This window comes from Notothenia coriiceps, unplaced genomic scaffold (genome assembly GCF_000735185.1).
Source record: "Notothenia coriiceps isolate Sejong01 unplaced genomic scaffold, NC01 NC01_scaffold00003522, whole genome shotgun sequence".
NCBI lineage: Eukaryota > Metazoa > Chordata > Actinopteri > Perciformes > Nototheniidae > Notothenia > Notothenia coriiceps.
Window position 1 is genome coordinate 303504 of NW_011336223.1, and position 23815 is coordinate 327318.

Below are 23815 nucleotides of genomic sequence, written 5' to 3' on the forward strand. Positions count from 1 at the left end.
AGATAGTACCGCGAAGACGCCTGAATCCTGGGTGCCGTCTCCTTATTGTCTTTTTTTCCCGCCTGCCGAATGTCTCTGCAGCTCCTCGTTCCCTCTGCGCACTCTCCCGTATGATCTCGGGTAGCTGCGGGGTACGACTCAAAGACGGCCCCCGGTCCGTCTCGGCCCTCTTGTGCCTTCCACAATGGACTCGCCAGCTCGGTGTTCATCCGTTCCGATCTCTGTGAGGTCGGATACGGGCTACGCTGATATCCTGTGAGTTGGGGCGGAGAGACAGGGGGGGTTTGTTGGGTCTGGGACCGGCAGGGCGCGTTCCGAGCCCTCCCCCTGTTCAGGCTCTGATGGACCCTCTTCGCACCGGCGGAGCTGTTCTGGCGCCTGCCAGTCCAACTCAGCTGCCAAGGTGGATAGCAGTCTCAATCACCTTCCATCTCCTCCCACAGAGAGGAGTCCACAAGTCCCGTGCACACGTTCCATTGACAGGTAGAGTGTTCAACTGAAGGGCCAAAAACCAATCCTGATCACTATGAATGAAGATGTATAGATTTTAATTATTGATTCCTTATGGTTCCTCTTGTCACATTATCTTTCTTGATTTCATTTATCATTCCTGATGAATTGTGCGTGTGTCGAAGGTAGGAACCTATTGGCTCAAGACAAACTTTATTTTCACTCACTTCTCGAAATGATTTATTAGGTTGTTTTGGATTGGAATTAATACGATTTTATCTACAAATGCTTTATTGTTCCTGTATATATGGAATCTGATTATTTCGTTTTTTTTTTTTTTTTTTTTTTTTTCGATTCATTTGATTCATGTGATTGGTGGCAAAAGAGAATAATTTAAACGATCCCTGACTTTATTTAGTTCCTACACGTCCTCAATACATTAAAACTAATTAAGGGTTTTACTACCACATTACATTGTTGCCGATCTTGTTTGTGTTCTGCTTTTTTTGCAAGGTGTTCACCCCAGTCTTTGTCTCTGTCTGCTTCCCTGTTCGTGCTTGTTTGCTCCCTCCTTGTCTGATTACTTATGCTCTTCACCTTGGGGTTTTTTTTTTTTTTTTTTTTTTTTTTTTTTTTTTTTTTTTTTTTTTTTGTTTTTTTTTTTTTTTTTTTTTTTTTTTTTTTGTCCTTTTTTTTTTTTTTTTCTGTTTTCCTGTCCTGCCGCTGGGTCTTGTTCCCCTGATTGCTTTTGAATGCTATTCGTTTCTGGTTTTCTGTTGGTGGCAGTGGGATTCTTTGAGTTTTCCCAAGGGAGTGATTGCTTGAATGAAGGGATTTTCAGTTTGAAACATTTTGTCTGTCCGGCCCACTTTGGTCCAATCCTGCTCTGCTCCCGTTGCAGTTGATTCCACTTTAAGAGATCTGATTCTTATATTTGTACTTTATTGATCTTTGATAAAGTGAAAAGAGAACACTACATGCCGTGTGTAAATCGAGAAGATTTCACACGGCATCTCGTGCACGTCTGTCCGTCCTGCGGAGAGGGATCCCTTCCTCTGTGCTCTCCCTGAGGTTTTCTTCCCATTTTCCCTTTAAACTGCTGGGTTTTCCTCGGAAGTTTTTCCCGCTTGTTACGATGTGAGGGTCTAAGGACAAGGGGTTCGTATGTTCATACTGAGTATTCTGTACAAACTGTGAAGTCCACTGAGACAAATTGTAACATTTGTGATATTGGGCTATATAATAACATTGTTGATGAGAATACTTACCACAGAGATTGCCGTATGAAAGAATCAATGCGATTTTGGAAAATTGCACAATTTAAATCTCTTTTAGTAGACCTCAACAATGGCATTATGATCAGTATAAATGGCCATGACATGGGACCTTTAAAGTATTATCTTATCTGATTCTTTATCAATTCTTAGTATATATTTCATTAATGTATAACTTAAAACAGGAAAAAGAGAACATATTGTACTGTAGACAAACTCTTTTATTAGTCCTTTCTTTTTGCTGCAAATACTAAAATCCTTTATTCCACATAGCAGCAGCTTCCTAAAAATGGCTACAGCTACACATTGACACCTACCTGCTGCCTGGACAGACCGTTAGCTTTAACAGAACTCTCGACACACTGGTCTTTGGTGTGATCGTCAGAGCTCAGTCTCTTAAGCAGACCTCTGGGTTTTGGATGCTGCCACCTCGCCTCCCAGGAGCCTTCCTGTCCGTCTGCGGATGTGCAAACAGATCAATTAATACCAGGAGGGATCGCAGCAGAGGCCAAACAGTGATGTGGGGATACAGATGATGAAAAGCACCTTGAAAGGTTGACACTGATTCTATGGAGAGCACGCGTCGGCCAACAGAAGACAGTTTCCGGCACACAGCTGCAGAGGAGGTATGAGGCAGCCTTGCTTCAGCCAGACAGAGGATGTCCTGTGGGAGTATTAACTTGCACGTTTGTAATATTTAAAAAATAAAAACAACAGCATTATATGCAAATGTTCCATATTTGGACAGATGTATTTTTTTTTGTTATTCTTATTTTTAAGTAATTGTTACTTAAATGTTCTCACTGTAACTGTGACGGAGTGATTTGCACTGACACAGCATTCCCACTCGATGCTGCTAAAGAGCGCTGACTCACTGAACACAGTGCCAATGAGATCACTTAATAGTCATGAGAGAAAAGTAGAATTAAATCAAAGCTAAAGACATCATTGTGTTTAATGTGTATATTACAGCCTTTAATATGTGTACGCAAGAGCATTTCACACATATATACGTGAGCGTTTCACATATCTGTCACATAATTACCTACCAGGGCTGAGCACACCCTCTTGCTCATGATGACCCGCTCAGGTGGATCATTTTTGCCCATGTTAGTTTTTTTTAAGGTATTTTGGAAGTCCTTTGTGGTTGTAATAAAGTGTATTGTTACTATTTACAAAAAAAAGATTGAACCAAAGCTGCAATAACCACTAATACTTACATTTCAATTGGCTTCATTTTAAACCTTATTCTCTAATTTATCATCCACTTAAATTGCATCTTGACCTTGATCATGGTCACATTTGTTACGTAGCACATTCAAAACAATAACAGCTGACCAAATTAATTTAAAATAATTTACTTTTCATACAATAATTGCGGCTCAACAAAAGCTAAAGTCAAGGTTCGAAGCCCAATTCACATGGCAATAAAAAGGGAAAATCAGTGTCTAGGCAGATTTAAATGAATAGATCAGCTAGTCCAAGGATTGTGGGCAGCCTTCACAAAGGAACCATCCCTTTTTTTTTTGCATATGGATTTTGGAACATCCACAAGCAGCTGGTTCGTCGACCTCTAATGGATGTATGCAAGAGTTCTGCTAAGGTGGATCATCCAGCCCAAATCTTTATTCACAAGCGATATCTTAATCAAGCCTGAAACCGACAGGAAGCCAGTGGAAGGAGGCCAATACCGGCATTATGTGATCACACTTTCCTTTCCCAGTTGGAATATGTTATAACTGCAGATAACAAAGACACGACTGTTCTCCACCCACATACAAAGAATTACAGTATTCTGACTGAGAGGTAATAAAAGTATCTCTTAAAATACTTTAGAGGTGATAGCCCTTTACTTGGTTAAATCTCTTAAAGTGGCAATATATTTAACTTAAATCATTATAAAGTATATGGCTGTAGTAACATTGCGCAGTTTGATTGGAAACAGAAGGTAGTTCAAATTCGAAAACAGAAAGCGTCCTGACAGCGACACCAACCACTATCCCAATTTGAAATGCTCGGGTGTTGAAGAGCTTCCCGTTTCTGCTTTAACTGAGAAAAGCTACCTCTGATAACTGAACTAAGCGTGTTTAAGATAAGGACCTGTAAAAGAAAAAGATTCTTAACAAAAGGCCGTTTGTGAGAAGCCAACAGTACAACTAAACACTTGTTATATTTCATAAAATTCATTCCTCTTTTTCTTGTTACCATGACAACCAAATAGTTCAAGAGGGATCTCTGGTTATTCCACACCTTTCTATAAATCATTATGGCAGTTAAGAACAGTCAGCAGGGTTTTTTATACCTGCAGGAGAGGCCTGTCCTCCGGCTTCTCCTGCTGCATCTGCTCCAGCAGCCTCTGAATCTCTTCCCCCAGCTCCGCCTCCAGCTCTGGCTCGATGACAAAGTTCAGAGCGGCAGTGAGCGTGGAGCCCAGAGAGTAAACATGGCCCTGCAGCCGGGGATATAGAGGAGAAAACACAGTCAGGTACAGAGATCTGAATCCATACAGAGGCTTGGAAAACACAGGGTCTTACCATCCTGGGTAGTAATTGTCATGACAGAGCTTTTGTTTTGTTTTGCAGCAAAGCCTTTGCTACAACCACAGGGGATATTATAGTCTGCTCTGAGGCAGCAGCGGATTTGAACCAGGTGCTTCTGAGTTCACATAACCATCACTCCCTACATTTGAAGTGGACTGCACCCATACGTATGTGGCAAACTCATTTGCAAGGCGGATCCCAGTGTGTGTCACCGAAATAGAAGAGTAAACACTCAGCTGAAGGCCTAAACCTCTGTTTTGCTTTCGCCACGCCAATCCGTTATACCTCCCTTGGGAAAAACACATTTCAGAAAAACATGGGAAGAAGAAGAGGGTTTTTGTTTTTTAGAAGTATTGAGGATTTGGACAGAAAGCTGAATTTTTAATTAAACTTTTGTTTTGAAATCCGGCGACGTAAACTCACTTCAGATATATTTACATTTTGGATTTATTTATTTGTATGGTACATTTCTACAATCATAATCATTTCTACAATCATAATAATCTATAATCATGTCCCATTATTGTAAGCAGAAAGACTGCATTCAAGACTAAAATAACAGCAGTATTTAAAAAATGAATGTAAAGGTTAAATACACAGACTTTCACAGGCACATACACAATTATTACTGCATGTTTTTTTATTTTTAAATATAGCAATTGAAGGAGTCCTGCATGTCTGCTTGTTAAATACATTAAGTTGATGTTATTGTACTTTTCGGGTTGTATCCATATGGTTTAATGTATAGTTAGTAATTTGTTTAAAAGCATCAAGTAAATGAATTCAAACCGGAGAGACGTGATGTATGGAATACATATTTATTGTTACACGTCATATAGATGGAATAATTGCCATGATAATCTCGTGACTATTTGCGCAGATGGAGCGGTATGTGTCTGCGTTGTGGCTCGAATGTCACTCTTTTTCTCTCTTTTCTTTTTGTTTTGACTAACCTCAAAGGGGGTGATTGATGCTGGGGCGATTGATTAGAGGAGGGACAGAAGTACCACCAATTGAACGGCGCCCATGAATACGTGATTTTTTTTTTTCTCCTGACCGCTCGTTTCGCTATCGTTCGATCGTTTTTATTGACCGCTGGGTGCGGTACGGGGGGTTTGGCTTTCAAAGTCGGTGAAAAGTGCGTGTTGTAATGTGCGGGCGTGTGCCAGGCGTTCCCTTGCAGCGATTGGTGGATAGTCCTCTTTTGGGGTGTGTTTATTGTTTGATTGTGTGCTGCGTGGGTCGAAAGAATTGGCCAAACCTGTATCCCTTTTTCGCACTCTGTGTCTCCGGTCTGCTCGGGGTGTCGACAGTGCCGAACCGAGAGTCGTTATTGTTTTGCGTCGCTACTCGCGCTGCACTCATACCTTTTCTTCTCCTCAATAAGGTGCGAGGGGTTTTGTTGGCTGGTGGTTTGTCCCAATTGTTCGAGATACGTCCTCTATGCCGACAAGCGCCCGACGAGGCAAGAGGATGCAAGGGGGCCGTCCTCTCTTCGGTGACGTCGGATGAATCTAGGAAAATCTCCGCAGACTAGTCTAACCCTCGTGGACCTCTTCCGACGTGGACCTTGTTAGGTCCCTCTTCTCTTCGTGTGTGTGGGTGTGTCGTCCGTGTGGGTGTGGTTCTGTATCCGTCACTTCGTCCCCAGCAGTGGTGGCAAGTTGTTTCCTATGGGTTTTAGATTTAAACCTACACAAGAAAAGAAACATTCTAGGGGTAAAAGTAATTTTCACACCAGAATGCAACTGAACTTTCTAATTCAGGTACGAGGAAGACCTGTTGTTAGAGATAATCAAAAAACATTTAGGAGGAATAGCAAGGACATCAAAAGTTTTCAGATCCAACAACGCAACACGTGAGGTTGGTCAAAAAACACCCACTGTGTAAGGACTCCACTCCGTCACGAGAGACACGAGTGGTAGTGGGTGTCATTGACTGAACTTCGGCGCGGAGTCCGTTTATTCACGGCGCGATTATAATCACGGGCGACGAGGGCGTTCATGACACCCGAATGCTCGTCCGTTTCGAGCAGGGACCGCGTGACACAGAGTACGCATGGGCGGCATCAACATCGCCTCGAGCGTTTAAAACGACTAAAACTGAAATTTTCGCTAACCTTAGTATGTATTTGTGTTTAATGTAGTATCTAGTCACCTCTGTAAAATAATAATGACTAAATCGAAAAGAAAGGATCAACAAAACATGCAATGTAAACTCATCACTTCCACTCCCGAGACGGAGGGGACTGACGTGCAGCGACCATTTGTACGTATATTGACCACCACCACAGAATTATCGTAAAAGTCCGCGAAGTAAGTCTCTATCCACATCGTTTGGGACGGCGGTTGAGTTCCATGAGGGAGGAGAAGGGATGTTGTTGGACCTGCCGCCAGGAGGGGGACCGGAAGTGTAGGATGCTGTGAGCCCGGCCTGTAGTCGCGGCATGGCCGAAGGGTTCTAGAGAGGTCTGGATTGGATCACTGGGGGGCAAGGCCTTGGAGGCGGGCCTTCGGTCGAGCGTTTGCGGTCTGCCGCCAGGTAGGAGGCGGAAGTGTTGGACTGTGAGCGCGGCCGTGTAGTCGCGGCACGACCGGGTAGGCTTGCTAGAGATCTGGGATTGATGCCATAAATGCGTATTTGACCACCACCAGCAGTATTGTGCAACACGTCGTCGTATGTGACAAGGACGTCATACCACATAGCCAAGTTTGACGTAGGGACGGATGCAGGCGCCCCGAGGGCGGGGGTGTCCACTTATTACAGAGCAGAGTGAAAAGTAGACTGTGCAGCTGGCCCGATCTGCAAGAAGACCGTGCGTCCAATTTAGAATAGGCGTCGGACACGACGTGTTACACAGACACAAAAATTTTTTACGGTATGGGACCTTGCCGGTCCAGTATCTCTCTTCTCTCCTTTTCTTTTCTCTCTATCCTTTCCTTTCTCGCTCATTCTCTCTTCTTCTTCCGCTGCGCCACAGGGTATCTGAAGCCAGAGACACCGTGGACGCCCAAGGGCATCTAAGCCAGAGCACCGGATCACCCGGTGGCATTTGACAGCCAAAGGCAGTATTTGTTCTAGGACGAAGCGTCCTGAACTCCAAAGCACCGCCGCATCCAGTTCCGGAAACGATCAGGTCCGTCCGCTGGAGTCGCAGCAAAAGTCTGATTCTGGCCGGTGACTAAAAGCCGTCAGTCTCAGAGGTCGTCCTACTGGGCATTCGAGGCCGTCACTAAGGCCGGGGACGGCGTATGTATATACATTATGATAATAAAAGGGGTGTCTAGTGGTGTCGGGTGGGATGTGTCCATTGCTTTGAGTCAAATAGAGTCATAAGATATGAGTGACCGAAACCCCTAAAAGTAGCTCGCCAAGGAAAGGGAGTGCCGGCTTACTAATTTAGGACGTTTGCCCCGGATTTAGCGGTCTTGTGGTAAGGTACAGAGGACAGACATACATAGTAGCCGTAATAAAGGTAGAGTATACTGCCCGACATTGTTATTGTATACATTACGGTATGTGTGCAGAGAGGCCAAACTTTACTTTAGAAATCGCGTTTCAAGTTCATTCCTTCTGGATTGGTACCTCAGTGAATGTGCAGTGACGATAACGAGAGGCCGCGGGGGCAGTAATTTGTAACACCCGCAGTGGTGAGAGTCGTGGTAACCCCGACGTGTGTGCAATTTAGGGAATTTACGGCGAGAAAGGAAGGCACAGTCGAACAGGTAAAGTTCCACTGTGTGCGTTGGAGGAGGTGGGGAGAGCGAGGCACGAGGAGGGTCCTGTGTTCGGATTGGGAAGGAGTGAGCGTCTGGTAGGGTGGATGAATAGTGGTGGTGGGTGGTCACAGATCTGGGCCCCTTAAAGTACGCCTCGCCAAAGAAAGGGAGGGCTTACTAATAGGACGCGTTTGGCCCCGGATTAGCGGTTTGTGGTAAGGTAATANTGTCAGGAATACATTCACTGTGGACCACACAGACTACATCACAAGTGACACCTCTCAGGAAGATTATTTTACACAGCAAGATCTGATACCTGTCAGTATAATAATAATGATAATAATAATAATAATAATACATTATATTTTTATAGGGCTTTTCAAGGACTCAAAATTGCTTTACAATATAAGTGAAGGTTAGGGTGGGGGTGTAGGACTATCAACCGGCATGGATTGACGGGGAGTGGGCTATGAGTAGAGAAGAGGAGAAGAGATGAGCTTTGAAAAGGGACTGGAAAACAGTGAGGGTCTCAGAATAGCGGAGATCTTTGCATCAATATGTTCAAAACGTTTTTTTTGAAAATGTAAAAAAAATGTCGAAAAATTAAATATAAAATATTTCTTGTGAACCAAAATAAAATATATTATATAAGTGATTTTTCTTTACCAAAATGACAAAAATGGCATAATAACACATATTATTCTAATACGGGTCCTTTTTGACCCACTTATGGAAGAGTGTAGGGCCCAGTCACTCGTGCATCTAAGGGTTAAAAGACTAAATGACATTTACTCAGCTCTGCATATCTGTGATCGTCAGTTACATTACAAAAGAGCTATTTTCATCAATTTACTTTGAAAAAGTGGCTCTATTAAGCGACTGTGGCTGTCAAATTCATATTTCACGGGAGGAAAAACGGCAAGTAAACACGTTTTCAGCTAATAAGCACTACACCTACATTTGACAAACTCATTGTGAGGTTAATCATTGATTTAATGAATTATCTATATATTATCTCTGCGCTCTAAAAGCATCGATAGACATTTGAGTAGTCTCAGTGGACTTTGCTTTACTTACTTGCAATCATTATGTTTCTGCCACCGGTGATTTCCAAGGTTTTCTGGAGGACCCTGTTTAATGAGAATGTCCCTGTCTGTGCAATCAGTGCAATTATGAATGCGTTTTTTTGCTAATCATTTAGTCAAACTGTGAAGATGTCCTTATACTGTGAAGGACGCTGGGATCTGTTATTATAGGACTGTATAGAACGATGTGTCGCTGTGCTTTCCTTCACATTTCCTGTCAGTAAAATCAAGGTGACGGTGGTGAAATGTGAACATGTTTTCATCTACAATTTATTATTATTTATTTACATTTCTCTGAGATTTCAAGCGGCAATGTTGTCCTTTACTTGCACTGTTAAACTTTGACAGTAGGCCTTACATAGGTGAGCAATGTGTGATTCTATAGTTAATGAAGTAGAATTAGTCATCCACACAATAGTCTAGTAAACTGGATTGCATTAAATGAGGGGTCGAAAGGTAAACACTATCTTTTGTATTTTTACATGATTGTTAAAACTCAAATCCACATCATTACTCTCTGACTGAACAAAAGATGAGAACATCAGGGGTCAGATGGTGTTAGACACTCACACAAGTTAGGAGATGTTGTGCTGTTGGTCTAGATTCAGCTGGGTTGAAACCTGGGGAGAACAGGCAGCTGATCCAGTGCATGCTCCTGATAACAAAGACAAATGGCAAGCCGTGGCGCCAATGGAGTCGCAGACTACCGTCCAATGATCAGTGGGCATTTGAGATACTCTCCGAGAGACTGCAGGGACTGACACAAATCCTTTCAATCAACCGTGCAATCAAGTGATAACGATGAAATCACTTTCTCTGGGACGTTATCATTGTGGGACCAGTTCATCCATCTTATGCTCATTCCAACGTCTGCTGGTGGTTTTGTGGGCGCACAAACGCGCGTGTGGCCCCACTCCAAGCCTCACAGGCAGCTTTTATGGCTTTCTGGGAAACAATGCAAGGCATGCCGAATGAAAGCTCACTGTGGTTTAAAGTGGTTTAAACACAGCATGATCGCTCTGAAGCTCTAAGCCTGCAAAACACAACCTACATTTGAAACGTTCAAAAAGTGCTTCATTTGTAATGAGCAACAGATACAATGAGGGTCTTGGAGTCTTCAAGAAATGTTCTTTCAGACTATAATAATCTATAAAAAGGAAACTGAAATGTTATTAGATCAACAATTGATGATGCAATACATGCTAGATCGCGGTATAAATATACTGTATTAGCAAAAGCAATATGGCAAAGAAAATGCACTTTAATGAAAACAGTTTTTAAATGACATACAGCCTTGGCACCCTTGGATACAAATATTACAATATGATTTGATCTGATACAATATAACGAAAATATTTGTAATTGATTTGAAGTTTTTGTGAGGAATAAAAGAGGATAGACCATAAGATGAAACACATCCTTAGAGAGAACACTTTTTCTTCGAAGCCCTTTAAAAAAACTATAGTAGTTTGTTCCATGTTAAATCCATATAGGTGGGAAGCAAACCTGTGTTTCAGGTCTGCGTTACAATACAAATATCTTATGCCTTGTTGTTGTAAATACATTTGTAAAATAAGCTTTGGTATTTAGCACTGCATTCTGATTCCGTGCCAACAAGACAGCTGCACTTATAGCCAGTGTTGCTATGACCACAGCCTTGCTGGTGCACAGGTAGCGGAGTTTGGACGTTGGTGTTTGCTTGGCTCCACCTTCAGCAGAGTGTTTGTTCTGCACAGCTGCCTGCTCCTCCTGAGTCAGGCTCGTCGGGAAGAGCTCAGCCAGAACCTCCAGAGCTGCCCGTTGACCCGCCTGCACCGCCCCGCTCATGTAGCCGCACCACAGGGTGGCCGTCTCCGTGCCTGCCCAGTGGATCCTGGAGACCAATACAAATGAGAGATTTACTAAACACATGGCTTTGTCTTGCTGTTTGAAAAGGCTTTGGTTGTATTCTCTATTGGAGTGTTCACTTCCCTTTTTAGCACATTTATACAATATTTGAAGCCATTTACATGACCAGTTACCAGTGTTCACATATGAAGCTTTTTTTTAGTAACTGTTTTTACCCTTTTCTGTTCGTCTAGATGCTCCATGTCTTTGTTCACAAAACTCTGATATAACAAGCTCGCTAGAAAAAGCAGAAAAGCCACAATGCTTCTGTTCACATGTATTCTGCGGTATGTCATGACATTGAATTCAAGGATGTCTTTAGAAACCTAATACATCTCTGCCCATGGTAACAGCATTTGTCGTCAGTCCACAGGGCTTTGTTCTTGGCAAGAAGCTGCAATTCTGAGTTTGATTGTTTAACAGACAGAAGAAAAAGGGATAGGAGTTGAAGCTTCGGAGGGAGAATATGGGAGTGGATGTTGCTGCTGCCAACTGCCAGCCCCCCCAGAAGGTTCAAGACAATGGCTGAAAAACTGAAGATGATGAATTAGTTCACACCAGTCACATTGTGAAAACACATCACTACCATCTAAGGGCAGCTTAGCAGCATGGTACCCACTTCAATGGCCACAGAGGCAAGAGGTAAGAGGTGGGCCGATCTTCTGGCTCGTTTCTATGACCCATAACTTATTGGTGAGGTGGAGCCGAGTCACAGCGCCACATGAATAATGCCTTTCAACGTTATCCTCCCTTGGGCGGCTACTCTACCTTTTAACGGACAGAGAAGCAGAACAAAAGGCGAATATGAGAGAGTCAAAGCTTCTGCGCCTTATCCGACCACTCTACAGCCTCTGATGGATATGATCATATGTAATGGCATGGTCTTATGGAGCCGAGGGGCACTTTGAACGTGTCATTTCATGTGAGAGAAAAGGGGTCGCTAACAGCCTCTAAAGAAAGAAAGGGGGTTCGAGTATTCTACCGTGCGTGCTGGCTCCCCTGTGAGCCCCTGCGACTTACGATTACTCATGACTGCTGTGTTGAGTGTAATCACACAGTATGTGGTACATGTGTCCCGGGAGATCCATAATCCTCGCCTTACTATAGGAAGCTAAACGAACACGGCTACCTACTGTAAGCGTCAGGTTCAAAGCAACTATTTCTATATTCCACTAAAGCTGCCTTTACATCATCTGTGACTTGACCCTCTGTGCTTCACTTCAATGTTCAAATGATGTAAACTGGGACCCCGAAGGCACTGTCCTTTCAAAGCGCAACGACCGAGATAGATATGTTGTAAGAAGCGAAAAGGGAAAGCAGGCAAGGTAACCATGGAAACAAAGCTAACTAGCTGTCTTCACAGCAAGGCTCTGCGCCCTACGTTGCAGTGAGCAAAAATCTAATCTCTTTTTTAATGTGAGGGAAACCAAAGCTCCATGATGTTCCACTCACTTATCATCCGAGGGATAGTATACAGTATATCCAGGGAGCAGCTGAGGCTCAGAGCCATTGTCCAGTCTGTGTTTCGATCCCCAGCCTCCACTGCCCACTGCCCACTGCCCATTTTTACTATCTATACTTGATGTCAGGGTGAACAGTGTATGAACGAGTGTCAATGGGAGAAGGCCGACTTGTGTAGACGCGCTTTGAATGGTTGCAAAGAACAGAAAAGCACTTTATAAATGCAGTCAATGTACATGTGGATTACAGCTCATGTACTCACTAACCCATCACCCTTACTTCAAGGCTCCTCTGTTATACCAACCCCCCCCACCCCCCCCACCACCCCTGACCATCCATCAGAGGAAGGGCTCTCCCTTAACACCTTTAATCTGGCCAGCATCCTTGATGATTAATTTATGTTATCTGAACAGCAGATTCCTCAGCAGCAAACAAGTTTCCCCGAGTACCGAGTTCACACACTTCTCTCATGCTGTAAGGCGGGATATGACAGCGGATTTCACAAAGGGACCCCTTACTATTCAGTAAGGGTCCTAACAAGAAATGGATGAGCGCTCAGAAGTGCAGAGTTGTGCCAAAGCTGCGATGACAAATGCTCTGACAAATGCAGTCAATGTATGTTGAGTGGACAGAGCAGTCTGAGAAAGGATGCCACTTGAGACTTCATCAGCAGAATATCCCAGAAGATGACCCCAGACTGAAAGGCCTTTTAGTAACATGTCAACAAGCTCTGAGTTTCCTTCCGATCCACTGAGGGTCTTAAGCCTGATTGATCTCCTCAAAATGAAACTTTAAAAAAGTAGAGATTGTTAAAGTTGCCTGATGTTAGTAGGATCTGTATTCAACACATGTATGGTGCCATACTTACACAGCAGCTAAGAGAGACCCAATATTTACTTAGATATAAAGTATGAAATCAAAACAACAGGCAGGAGTGATGCAGGGAGAAATCAATCAACCCAAACATTACAGCAACCCGCATATCAGGAGGCAGGATGATGAGCAGCAGCGTTATACTGAGAGGAGGGAGAGATTACCAGATTCAACAAGGCTGCTCTAGGAACTGCAATGCAATATGATTTCCAAACAAGCAAACCGGAAATGTCAAAATGCTAACCCATTCCCAAGTGTTAGGACTCATTCCTGCACCACTCTTAAAAGTGAAACGGCTTTAGTTCTCTGTCAAAATACTGTTTGTTTTAATACGTTGCTTTGGCACATGAATATGTTGCTCTCCACTTTGGAGGATATCCAAAAACTGCACAAATAAAAGGATTAATCCCTTCTCTAAAACGGGTGAATAAAGATAAAACAATCCCTCTGAGGTCCTCGAATATCATTTTGACCTCCGCTGTACTGTATACAAACAGTTCTGCTGTGTTCAATTTAATCTCATTTCCCAGTGGGCTGAGTCAGATATTATAAAAGCAGATGGACACAATGCATTTAGAAGGAAACCGCTGCATGTTGTCACCTTAAGTGCAAATAAAGACTGTAGGAAGATGAAAGCTTTCTTTCTTTTCTGTCATAAACCTTCTCAAGCATTTGATCACAGTGAGTGAAGCGTTGTCTGGAATAACCTGCCCTTTTCTTGGCTGTACTGTATCTGGAAATACAAAGCTTTGTGTAAACTGCCTGACTGACTGGAATTGTAGTTGCTTAAATCTGCAAACAAAGCCCAGTATACCTAATGGATGACTTCATTACACATACTGTAATAGGGCCTAGGGCTGCTCGATTATGGCAAAAAGAATAATCACGATTATTTTTGTCAATAATTGATATCACGATTATTAAATACGTTTATTCATTGACTTTGAAAACATCCATTTATTGAACTTTAAAACAAATAGTAATTTGAACAGTATATTTTTAACTGTTGATTACCCTGAACGTATAATTCAACTGAAAAACCAATGCAAAAATACATTAAATAAATAATATCAAAATAATAAATACCAATAAACAAGATCAACAAATATTTTGGAGCGCACTTCCACAAGCTACTAAACATATATATGATAAATAAAAATAAAGTAGACTAAAATAAATTAGATCAAATATGTTCTAGTGCACTGTCACAACCTAGCAAAGCTAAATAATCGTTTTTTTCGATTATGTTGTTTTCGTAACTGTGGCAGGCCAAAATCGTAATTGCGATTTAATATGTGATTAATTGCACAGCCCTAATAGGGCCTCTTTAAAAGATGTTCTGATTCTGCTCAAATGTTCCTTTTGGTTGCCTTTACTGCACAGTCTTGTCAGTAGTATCCCATATGAGACATGTTCTCTATTTGATGTACTTTCTAAAGTCCCATGATGCTTCTGTGTGGTAGTGTCTTAGTGTCATGATTATAAGTAGATATTCTGAGATGTTTAACCAAATTAATTCACAGCCCCGCACACTGCCTAACCTTTGTGTGTTTTGGAAAGCTTCATTATTCCCTAGGATATGGGCGGTGGTACTGCAGTTCACATCTTTATGCCTTCCTTATAATTGAAATAAATGAGTAATTTAGTTGTTGTTATTCCTTGTGGGATCTTGCATATTTTAACTCGTTGGTATACTGTGTCAGAAGGTTCAGCAGGCGTGGGTTGTATTGAAAGATAAGAACACTTGTCTGTTGGCTGCAGAAGCATCCAACCACTTCTTGTCCACTTTTTCTTCACTTTGTCGCCCTTGGAAAAGAAAATCAACGAGTTTTTATTTGTATTTATGTCCTTGAATTAACAAATGTGTTTATTTCAGCCTCTGTGCTGGCATTTCACAATCATATTGAATTTGTCGGCAGACAGGAGGAGGAGATGTGTGCGAAGCTTCTCTGTGTGGCCTGTGTTCATCACTTTGGATGCTGTTGCTTTGAGGTTATACCTTGAGGCAAATGTGTTGTGAGAGCAACTCACTGCTGATAATGCAATACAATAATTTATCTTTTATTGGAATAATATCCAAATAAAAGTGTAGATTTACACATTTTAATACAGAATGATGTCATCTACATTGGTGTTAAATGAAGCACGTACTACTCCAAGAAAAGTTAATGCAAAGTATTTTGAGGAAATATCCTTTTTGGATTGTTTCTACAAAACCAATACTTGAAATATAAACTTCACTTGTTATCCTTATTTTCAGTGGAAGCTGATATGTAAATGATGCATTGATGTTCTTAATAACATGATAAATAATGCAGTCATCTTCATTTATCAGATTGGACACAGGTGTTTACAAAAAGAGGCTTACCATGCAGGTATTTCCTGTAGTCTGTGTTTTAATTGAACTCTATATCGTGGTCTATATGGCAATGGGAGATATGACATAACCTTGATCAGGATAGTAGATTGTGGCAGTATCACCAGCCATAGTTTGAACCTCATTGAACTTGGATCCATTTAGATATTGACCTTACTTCATCCCTGACTTGACCAAGAACCTGAAATAACTTTTTTTGGCAACCAGGGGACAACGGGAACAAGTTGAAATAAAAAAACTGAAATAATCTCCTTTTTTTTTATAATTTATTGACCAACTTGTTATGAACCCATTGCTTATTCAGCACTATAGACCCCATTTGTACATGTAGATCAAATATTAACTAACTTTATCTAAATTTTTTGCTTTTACCATCTCCCGGAGGACATATCTGGCTCGAGAGCTGCTTTATGCTCCACTTTGTTCACCAGCTAGTCACTAATTTTGTCTCTCTGCTGTTAAGTACGGTGGTTTTTAGAGCTGTTTTGCAGAAAACAGCTAAAAGTTATGTCTGGAAACTATGAGATTTGTGAACTTGCAAAGAGAATAACAGTAAAGTTGCTTTAAAGCGAGCTAAACAATGAAGTGAAACTCAATTCTAAAGGTCCATAAAGCCAAATGGAGCAGCAGATTTGGTATACCTGATACATTAATATAGACACCCATTAAAGCCGCTTTTAAACAGGGAGAAATAATCGACTCTAAATAGGTTATTGGTTGTTTACATTATGTTAATCATAAGTAAACAAAAGTTAATATTTATACCGTAAATTATGTAAACAGTGCAGCTCAGAAACCTAAGAAGAACCTTATCGACTTTAAACATGCCATTTAGATGGACCACAAAGATCTGCACATGTTTTTAGTACAAAGGCTTTAGTGCTGTGACCTTTTTGTTTGGGATAGATGTGTTGGTGTTGATCAACTCATGCTGAGCTGTTGTTTGTTGGTTTACAATCCTTTTGATTCACGCAATGGGGAAGTAACCATCAGTCATTGCCCTTTAAAGAAGCAGGCGCCCTGGTTTAAAGAATGATTTGAACATATTGCAAATCTACGGTTTTAATAACAAGGGGCTCAGTGAGGAATCATTCTGGTGTTTCAGGGTGAGGAGCAGAGCTGCTGCTGCCCTTTTAAAAGAGAGCAGAGAAGGACTAATCCTGAAATAGCTGGGTGGAAGCAAACCTGACCGTGTTGACACAGGGATCAACAACCCTAAGCCCCTCCGAGATCCCCCCTTGTTAGAGTAAGGTGCATGACTAGACTTATGGAACAGCGTTTTAATGAAACAAATTAATGAAAAAATAAACCTGATATGTAGCACATAAAATAACAATGCTGGATTTACCCAGCACACAGTTTTTATAACATTCAACATGTATTCTGTAGGAGCCTGTGTATCATGGGTTGAATGAGCTAATCCTTTTCTCTTCGTAGTAGAATCCAAATATTGTGAGGAGCAGCTAAACATATATTGTGTTGTAGTTATTTATTACAGCATCCTAAAAAACAAAACTCTTGCAATTGTGAAGAGTTTATTCCAACAGCATTTTGTAACTTCAAACTAAGTAAAGCATGAACCCACTAGGGTCAATATATTCTTGGCAGCTTTGATTTAATTCTCGTTTCTACTCTCTTTAATAGCCACACCCACAATTCAGTTGGGAGCTCGTCTTTGTAAAGGTCTCACATACTGAGCACTCGGGCATGGTATCTACCTCGGAGAATTACTCTAATTATATTTAACGACAGTGGGTCAGCATTGAGATTCATACCCCTCACAAAATCCCATCATTCACCGGACTCTCCCTTGCTGTTAAATACAACTCGTTTGAAACACCAGCAGCATTTTAGCTTGCCTTCATTTCACGTGCTGGAATCGTGTCAAGGTCACAACGTGTCCTTGAGGATCCATTTTCTATATGGGGTAGGAGCGTGGGCCTAATGCTGCTGTTTGAGTAACGTTATGTAATGAGCTTCCTCTGCTCCCCGTGGACATAATGTCATTACTGAAATACATTACCTGGATCCCCCCCCTCCCTCCCCCTCCCCCACCTCTCTCCTCTCCCCTCAGCCGTGTGCTTCCCAGAAAAGCCCATTAGAAATTGATTACTGGACACTTTTCTATGAGGACACCACTGCTGACCACCTTGTGCTACTTCTTTAAATATTAAAGTGTACAGTGAAGGCAGGATCATTCCCATGACTGCATGGTCGAAGACAGGGGTGTCCACACTACGGCCCGGGGCCCAAATGCTGCCCGTGGACCATTTTGAATCGGCCCTCAGCAAATAAAAAATGTAGAATAGAATATGGCCCACAAATAAAACTTGTGTTTGTCTTATGTTGTACTTCTTAAATATATATGTAAAAATATATTACACACTAGTATTCATGTGTTAATAAGAACACTTTTCACATAAATTCAGTCAATTCAAGTTGGAATTGATAAGAAAAAAGCCCAATGACTTATTTACATAACAAGCTTGAAATCTACCCTTCCTATTTCTCCTTATTATAATCAATCTGAGGCTTCTTTTTTAAGGGATGAGCTGTCAACACTCACAAGCCTCATTGACCTACATTTGATTGATTTTGCTAACTTAGAACTGAACTTATGAGGCAATATACCTCACCTCTAGTGAGTGCAGTGGCGGCGCCAGGGTATGGCTGGGGTAGGCTACAGCCATACCAAGAAATGGCTTAGCCCCACCTTAGCCCCACCATGAAAAATTGTGTTAAAGTAAGCTAATTCAATTAAGTAATAAGCAAAATGCTAAATGTTGAGAACACGGCTTGCAAAAATATACGGGTCGTGTCCACAACACACCAACTGATCCTGCTGTTACAACAAGTGCACGTTACTGATGCAATATGGTTGAGACCATTCGGGCTTATGCTATAAGAGGGGTGCAAGGAATAGTCTAAGTAGTGGGGGAGTTTTATACACTAAAGGTGTGTAAATTCTCTGGCGTTATAATATCAGCGCGGCCACGGTCAGATCAAAATGCTTCAGAATGGAATTTGAATAGAGTCAGACCTACAGCCTATCAGAGCAACGAAACGTTGGGTCTGCGTCATGCATTACTGAAGAGATCTATCGGAACCGCCATTCAGTATCCCTATTGGATCTTCAACGTGTATTATCATACGTCACGTTCACAGTGATCCCTTTTTTTTACTATAACACAAATGTGCCATTTTATTTCATACAGTTCCATTTAGATTGAGACTGAAATAATCTAAACCTCACGCGTGGCGTTTCACTGTCAAGGGGGGCGATATAGCGTGTATGTAATTACATTGCAAATACTGACTTGAGCCCCACCACTGTATGGGTTAGCCCTACCATAGATTATCCAACAAAAATACTCTGGCGCCGCCACTGAGTGAGTGGCCCAGCCCCTTCGTATATTTTTCTGTATGTGGCCCTCGGTGAAAAAAGTTTGGACACCCCACACTGTAATACCTGGTTGCAGTGTTGTAAATACATTTAATCTAGTACAAATGTGAGGTACTTTTAATTTTGTGTTTCCATTGTATGATAATTCATAATTCTAATCCTCTACAATTTTGAAGAAAGTATTGCGCTTTTTACTTCATAGGTTACTAGCTACTTACAGATTAATTTTATTGATGAAAAAATATAAAGCAACTAATGCATTATCACATATAATTGTAGATTATTTTACAAAAATAAATTGAATTCAATAAAGTTACTGTAGCTCCACCTTTACCAGCTGCAACATTAAAATAATGTTCACTATAATGGATCAATAATTATATTATGTAACAGAATACGTATACATTATAACAACATTTGCCATTCTGCATAATGAGAACTTTTAGTTTTGGTATTTTGATATATCTTTGGGGCGGTGTAGGGGCATGGGGAACCGAAGGGTCTCCAGTTCGAGGCCAAATCGGACCAAAAGTACAGAGTTGGACTGGTATTCAGAGTGGTGCCAGTTCACCTCCTGGGCACTGCTGAGGTGTCCTTGAGCAAGGCACCAACCCCCAAACTGCTCCCCAGCACCAGAACAGCACCCTTTGTATTGGTCCTGTTGTGCATGTGTGTGTACTGTATCTGGGCCTATGTGTGTAATTGCTAAATAAGTCAAAAACAGAATTCCTCCTGTGGGATCTTCAGCTTGTACATAGTTCTTATATAATATTAAAGTATTGATGCTAATACTTTTGTATTTTACTCATACATAAAAAACAGAATGTAGTTTTACTTACAATATTGTGGTATTTGTACTTTTACCTTTTTAAATGATCTGATTACCTTTTTCTAAGGTATGAAAATAGCTTGAGTATGCAGCAACCACAGTAATTACCTCATTATGTCATGTAGTTCACAATTACTGACCTATAAAAATGTAGCTCTTGCAAAGATCGGCCTGCTGGTTTACTCCACTACTTAACCACTCTTACTCACAGCATTGAGAGCCTGGAGGAAAGGTGACTCGTGGAGGAAAGCTGTGATGCTGTAGGGGGTGATTACCTGCCACAGGGCTTCCTCAGGCTGGGGTGGTAATATGTTAGCAGCCCTGGCGCCATGACATTAACAGGGCAGCCACCGCTGTAGTCCTCCTTAGCCCAGTCCTGTACAGCAGAAAAGTTCAATGACGTTAACATTGGACCATTTTTACATCACATGTCACTTGTTAGACGCTTTTATCCAAAGCGACTTACATACTCAATACTGTGGGCAATCCCCACAGGAGCAATTTGGGGTGTAGTGTCTCAGGGACACAACGGCATGCTGACTGCAGTGCGGTTTGAACCTGTGACCCCCTGACCCGAACACCAACGCACAACCCACTGCACCACACGCCTCCCCATTTCACAACACGGCACAAAGGCATGGCTTGTTGAAACACACTCTTCAAATCTAGTTTGTTATTATAAGATAGCACAGCTCATGAAAACACACCATATTCCAGAGCCTCTGTTAGACACGACTGACATCTGTCCCCCTCCCAACGCCTTTTGATTCGTTATCTTTAGTAAGATGCCAGTACAATTATATAGTGTGTAAAATAGCCATTATTGTATTTCATCAATACTTCTGATTTATCATTTTGGACATTTCAGAGGTTGTTAATTCTCACTATCAAACCAATACATCAACGGACAGAAAGAAATCTGGTAAATGTATCTTTAGCTGTGGACAACAAACATCCCCGTGTCTCTGCACATTATCCCATACATGTATTTGTCCAAGTTGATTCTAAAACTGTAGAACATAGAGATACACACGAGTGGAATGAAGCCTTTTATCTGCCGGACAAGTTGTTAGGGGAATATATGCTAAACCCAGAGCAGCGGCTTGTCACTGCAATGACAAAAGTGGGTACACCTTAAAGGTCAGACAATGGTAAAGTCACTCTGTGGACCTTAACATGGTTATGAAACTGTAATGATGATGCCTCTGTATGACCTACATAAGGAATGTAGACATCAGTGAGGAAAGTGGCTATTTCTGAATTTGCTTATTTGGTTGAATACGCCAAAAACTCCTTCGGCTCAGATTCCAACCTGCTGCTTGGATTCGACCCTAATTCATTATTACTGTACTAGTTGGAGAAATCAATTGGCAGCTTCTTTATGTAAGGCAAGGCAAGTTTATTTATACAGCACCTTTCAACATAAGGCAATTCAAAGTGCAAGACATTAACAGCATTAAGAAACATATTATAAAATGGCATTTAAAAACACTACTTTAAAAGCAAAACTATTCCTCTTTTTTATAAATGCACATTAGTTAAGTCGACCTTGTCAGCCAATATAATGTATGCTAAAGTAATGTCGGAGAACATTGCATGCCCCAGAGTACCAAATCAAATGCATCCAGTCTAATTTTACAGTCTCACACGGTTTAGTTGGCAGCACAACACACACCGGCTGCGAATATAACGTTTACAGCAACTGCAGTACACCCGATGTTGCTCTGAGAAACCCAGAGCTCCTCGTATGGAAATAACTACAGCATGATACACAACATGAATTAAAATGATGTTTGTGACTTCTCAGATATGTACTTTATTATAAATAGTTGAAACTGTACAAACATAATTAGTATGAAATATTAAAACACTCACTTTGAATAACGTTAAATCAGGCCACTTGTGTCCCTCAACACTATACTGTCAATTCTACAGGGGCTTTTTTTTCTCTTCGCAAAGCTCTGAGTGGTTCTTATTGTATTCTTCATATGAAAGTTCCTGTTGAATCTCTACTAAGTGGAATCGTGATGTCTCCCTTAACATCCATGCCTATAATTTCCTCAGGGCAATTTGCCTTTCAGCGATGAAGTGTCCGGGGACTGAAATCATATGTCTGTATGACTAGTGTGCTGTTTCACAATCTACCAATGTGTGCTCGGCATCGTTTAATGGGTCAAAGTAGCACTTCTGTATTCAGTGTGTGTGTGGCGCATCATGAATATATATGTTATTTTCACACAAGTTCTGCTTCTCTATCGCAGATTTGCCACGCCAACTTTCTAGTCTTTTGGTATTCTATTTGTTTTATTATTTGGCATAAACGGTTTAATGAGCCTCCACTTTTGAGGGGTTGCTGTGCTACTAGAAGGAAAGTAGATCTATTGTTTGTTTCCCACACTGTGCTCTATGGCTTTGCTTTCACAACCGTCGTAGGACACAAATTGCCTTCTGTTTTCTCCCTGAGCAATTCCCAAATATACGATTTTTAAACCCATGCTACCTTACTATCAAAACTATTTAGTATGGCGACTTTTATAATCTGGTGTACCCAGTTGTGGTAATAACCATTTTTGACATTTCAATGGAGCCTTTTTTCGTGGATCTTGTAGATGAAGGTGGATTAAAGCTTGCATTGCGGCATTTGACTCGTCTCTTGCGTTTCTGGGTCCAAAGTGACCGAATGACTTTTGTTTTAATCATAAATATTGTGTTTTTCATCCAATTGTCTCAATACCTTATGTTATCCCCCACACTAGGCCTCCAAACATATACACTTGATGATCACCACTCGCATTGCATTTTGAGTGATTTATTCAACAGTGAAACACCCATGATGTTTTCGGTCAGAATTGATGGAAAACATCTACACACACACACACACACACACACACACACACACACACACACACACACACACACACACACGTTCTGTTATGGGTATATTTCTCTTTCAATAAATGTTCATTGAGGAAAACAGTATCAGTGTCTTATTTTATATTCATCACAGTGAGTGCTGAACTTGATGGACCTAACGCAAGGGAAGGGTTAAAAATGAGAAGCAATAGTTTTGTGATTAACTCAGGTCTTTGCTAGGGGTGCTACCAATATCTCGGTATCAAGACTATGCCAACATTTGGTGATGGTACTTTACGTTATAGTACATTATAATGCATTAAATCTCCATCTGGTAATAATTAGTACTTGGCAAAGATAAATAACGTTGAATGTAAAGTGAATTATTTTAAGTGTTGGATGAGAAAATTGAATAAATACAGTTGTTTGAAGGGTTAATTTTATACTGCAATATAATATGGATATTATAAAGGAATTATGACCCTATGAATTATTCAACTTCCTAATGCTGGCTCTCAGTAGCTTTCAATACATAATTAAAGTTGGGTTTATTTTTGTTTTTGGTTCGCTACGTATACATACACACATACATACATACACTTAAGGTCTATAAATACTCGGACAGGTTTTCAATCTTTTGCTACACAAAATAGCTTTCCCATTTTAAGAATGCAGCAAGTCGTGAATTACAATTCTGCCTGAAACTTAGATAGAATTATACTTTTTTTATGTTGGACATCTCTCACTGAACTACTTCCTTTCTCTTTATAGTGGAAGAAAAATGTGGCTTCTGTATTCGACAAGACTGGAAAGCACCTAATATATTGCAAAATGAATGTTGCTTGTAAAACTTAGTTCTTGGCGGGACACTTAAAGAAATACAGTTGTTTTGGAGGATTTTTTTTCACAACAATATAAAATGAAGGATTCATTTTTACAACAATATAACATGGATATGAGGGAGGGAATTATGACCATATGAATGATTTAACTGCCTAACACTGGCTCTAAGCTGCTTCTAATACAGAATAAAAAAAGTATATTTTCTCATTTACTTTTTTTTT

At 41.0% G+C, this 23815-nt stretch overlaps 2 protein-coding genes across 2 annotated transcripts in view; both read right to left on the minus strand.

The window, feature by feature from the left end:
• Nucleotides 1-6967, minus strand: part of LOC104941602 (protein very KIND-like) — a 41563-nt gene extending 34596 nt beyond the window's left edge. Inside the window, exons 1-4 of the mRNA XM_010766728.1 lie at nucleotides 6749-6967; nucleotides 4027-4173; nucleotides 2271-2388; nucleotides 2042-2181 (exon numbers count right to left, since the gene is read on the minus strand). Of these exons, the coding sequence (XP_010765030.1) occupies nucleotides 2042-2181; nucleotides 2271-2388; nucleotides 4027-4173; nucleotides 6749-6967 (624 nt within the window). The remainder of the gene's footprint in view (nucleotides 1-2041; nucleotides 2182-2270; nucleotides 2389-4026; nucleotides 4174-6748) is intronic.
• Nucleotides 6968-10329: 3362 nt separating this feature from the next.
• Nucleotides 10330-23815, minus strand: part of LOC104941588 (amine oxidase [flavin-containing] B-like) — a 42143-nt gene continuing 28657 nt past the window's right edge. Inside the window, exons 5-6 of the mRNA XM_010766715.1 lie at nucleotides 20174-20274; nucleotides 10330-10941 (exon numbers count right to left, since the gene is read on the minus strand). Of these exons, the coding sequence (XP_010765017.1) occupies nucleotides 10593-10941; nucleotides 20174-20274 (450 nt within the window). The 3' untranslated portion in view covers nucleotides 10330-10592. The remainder of the gene's footprint in view (nucleotides 10942-20173; nucleotides 20275-23815) is intronic.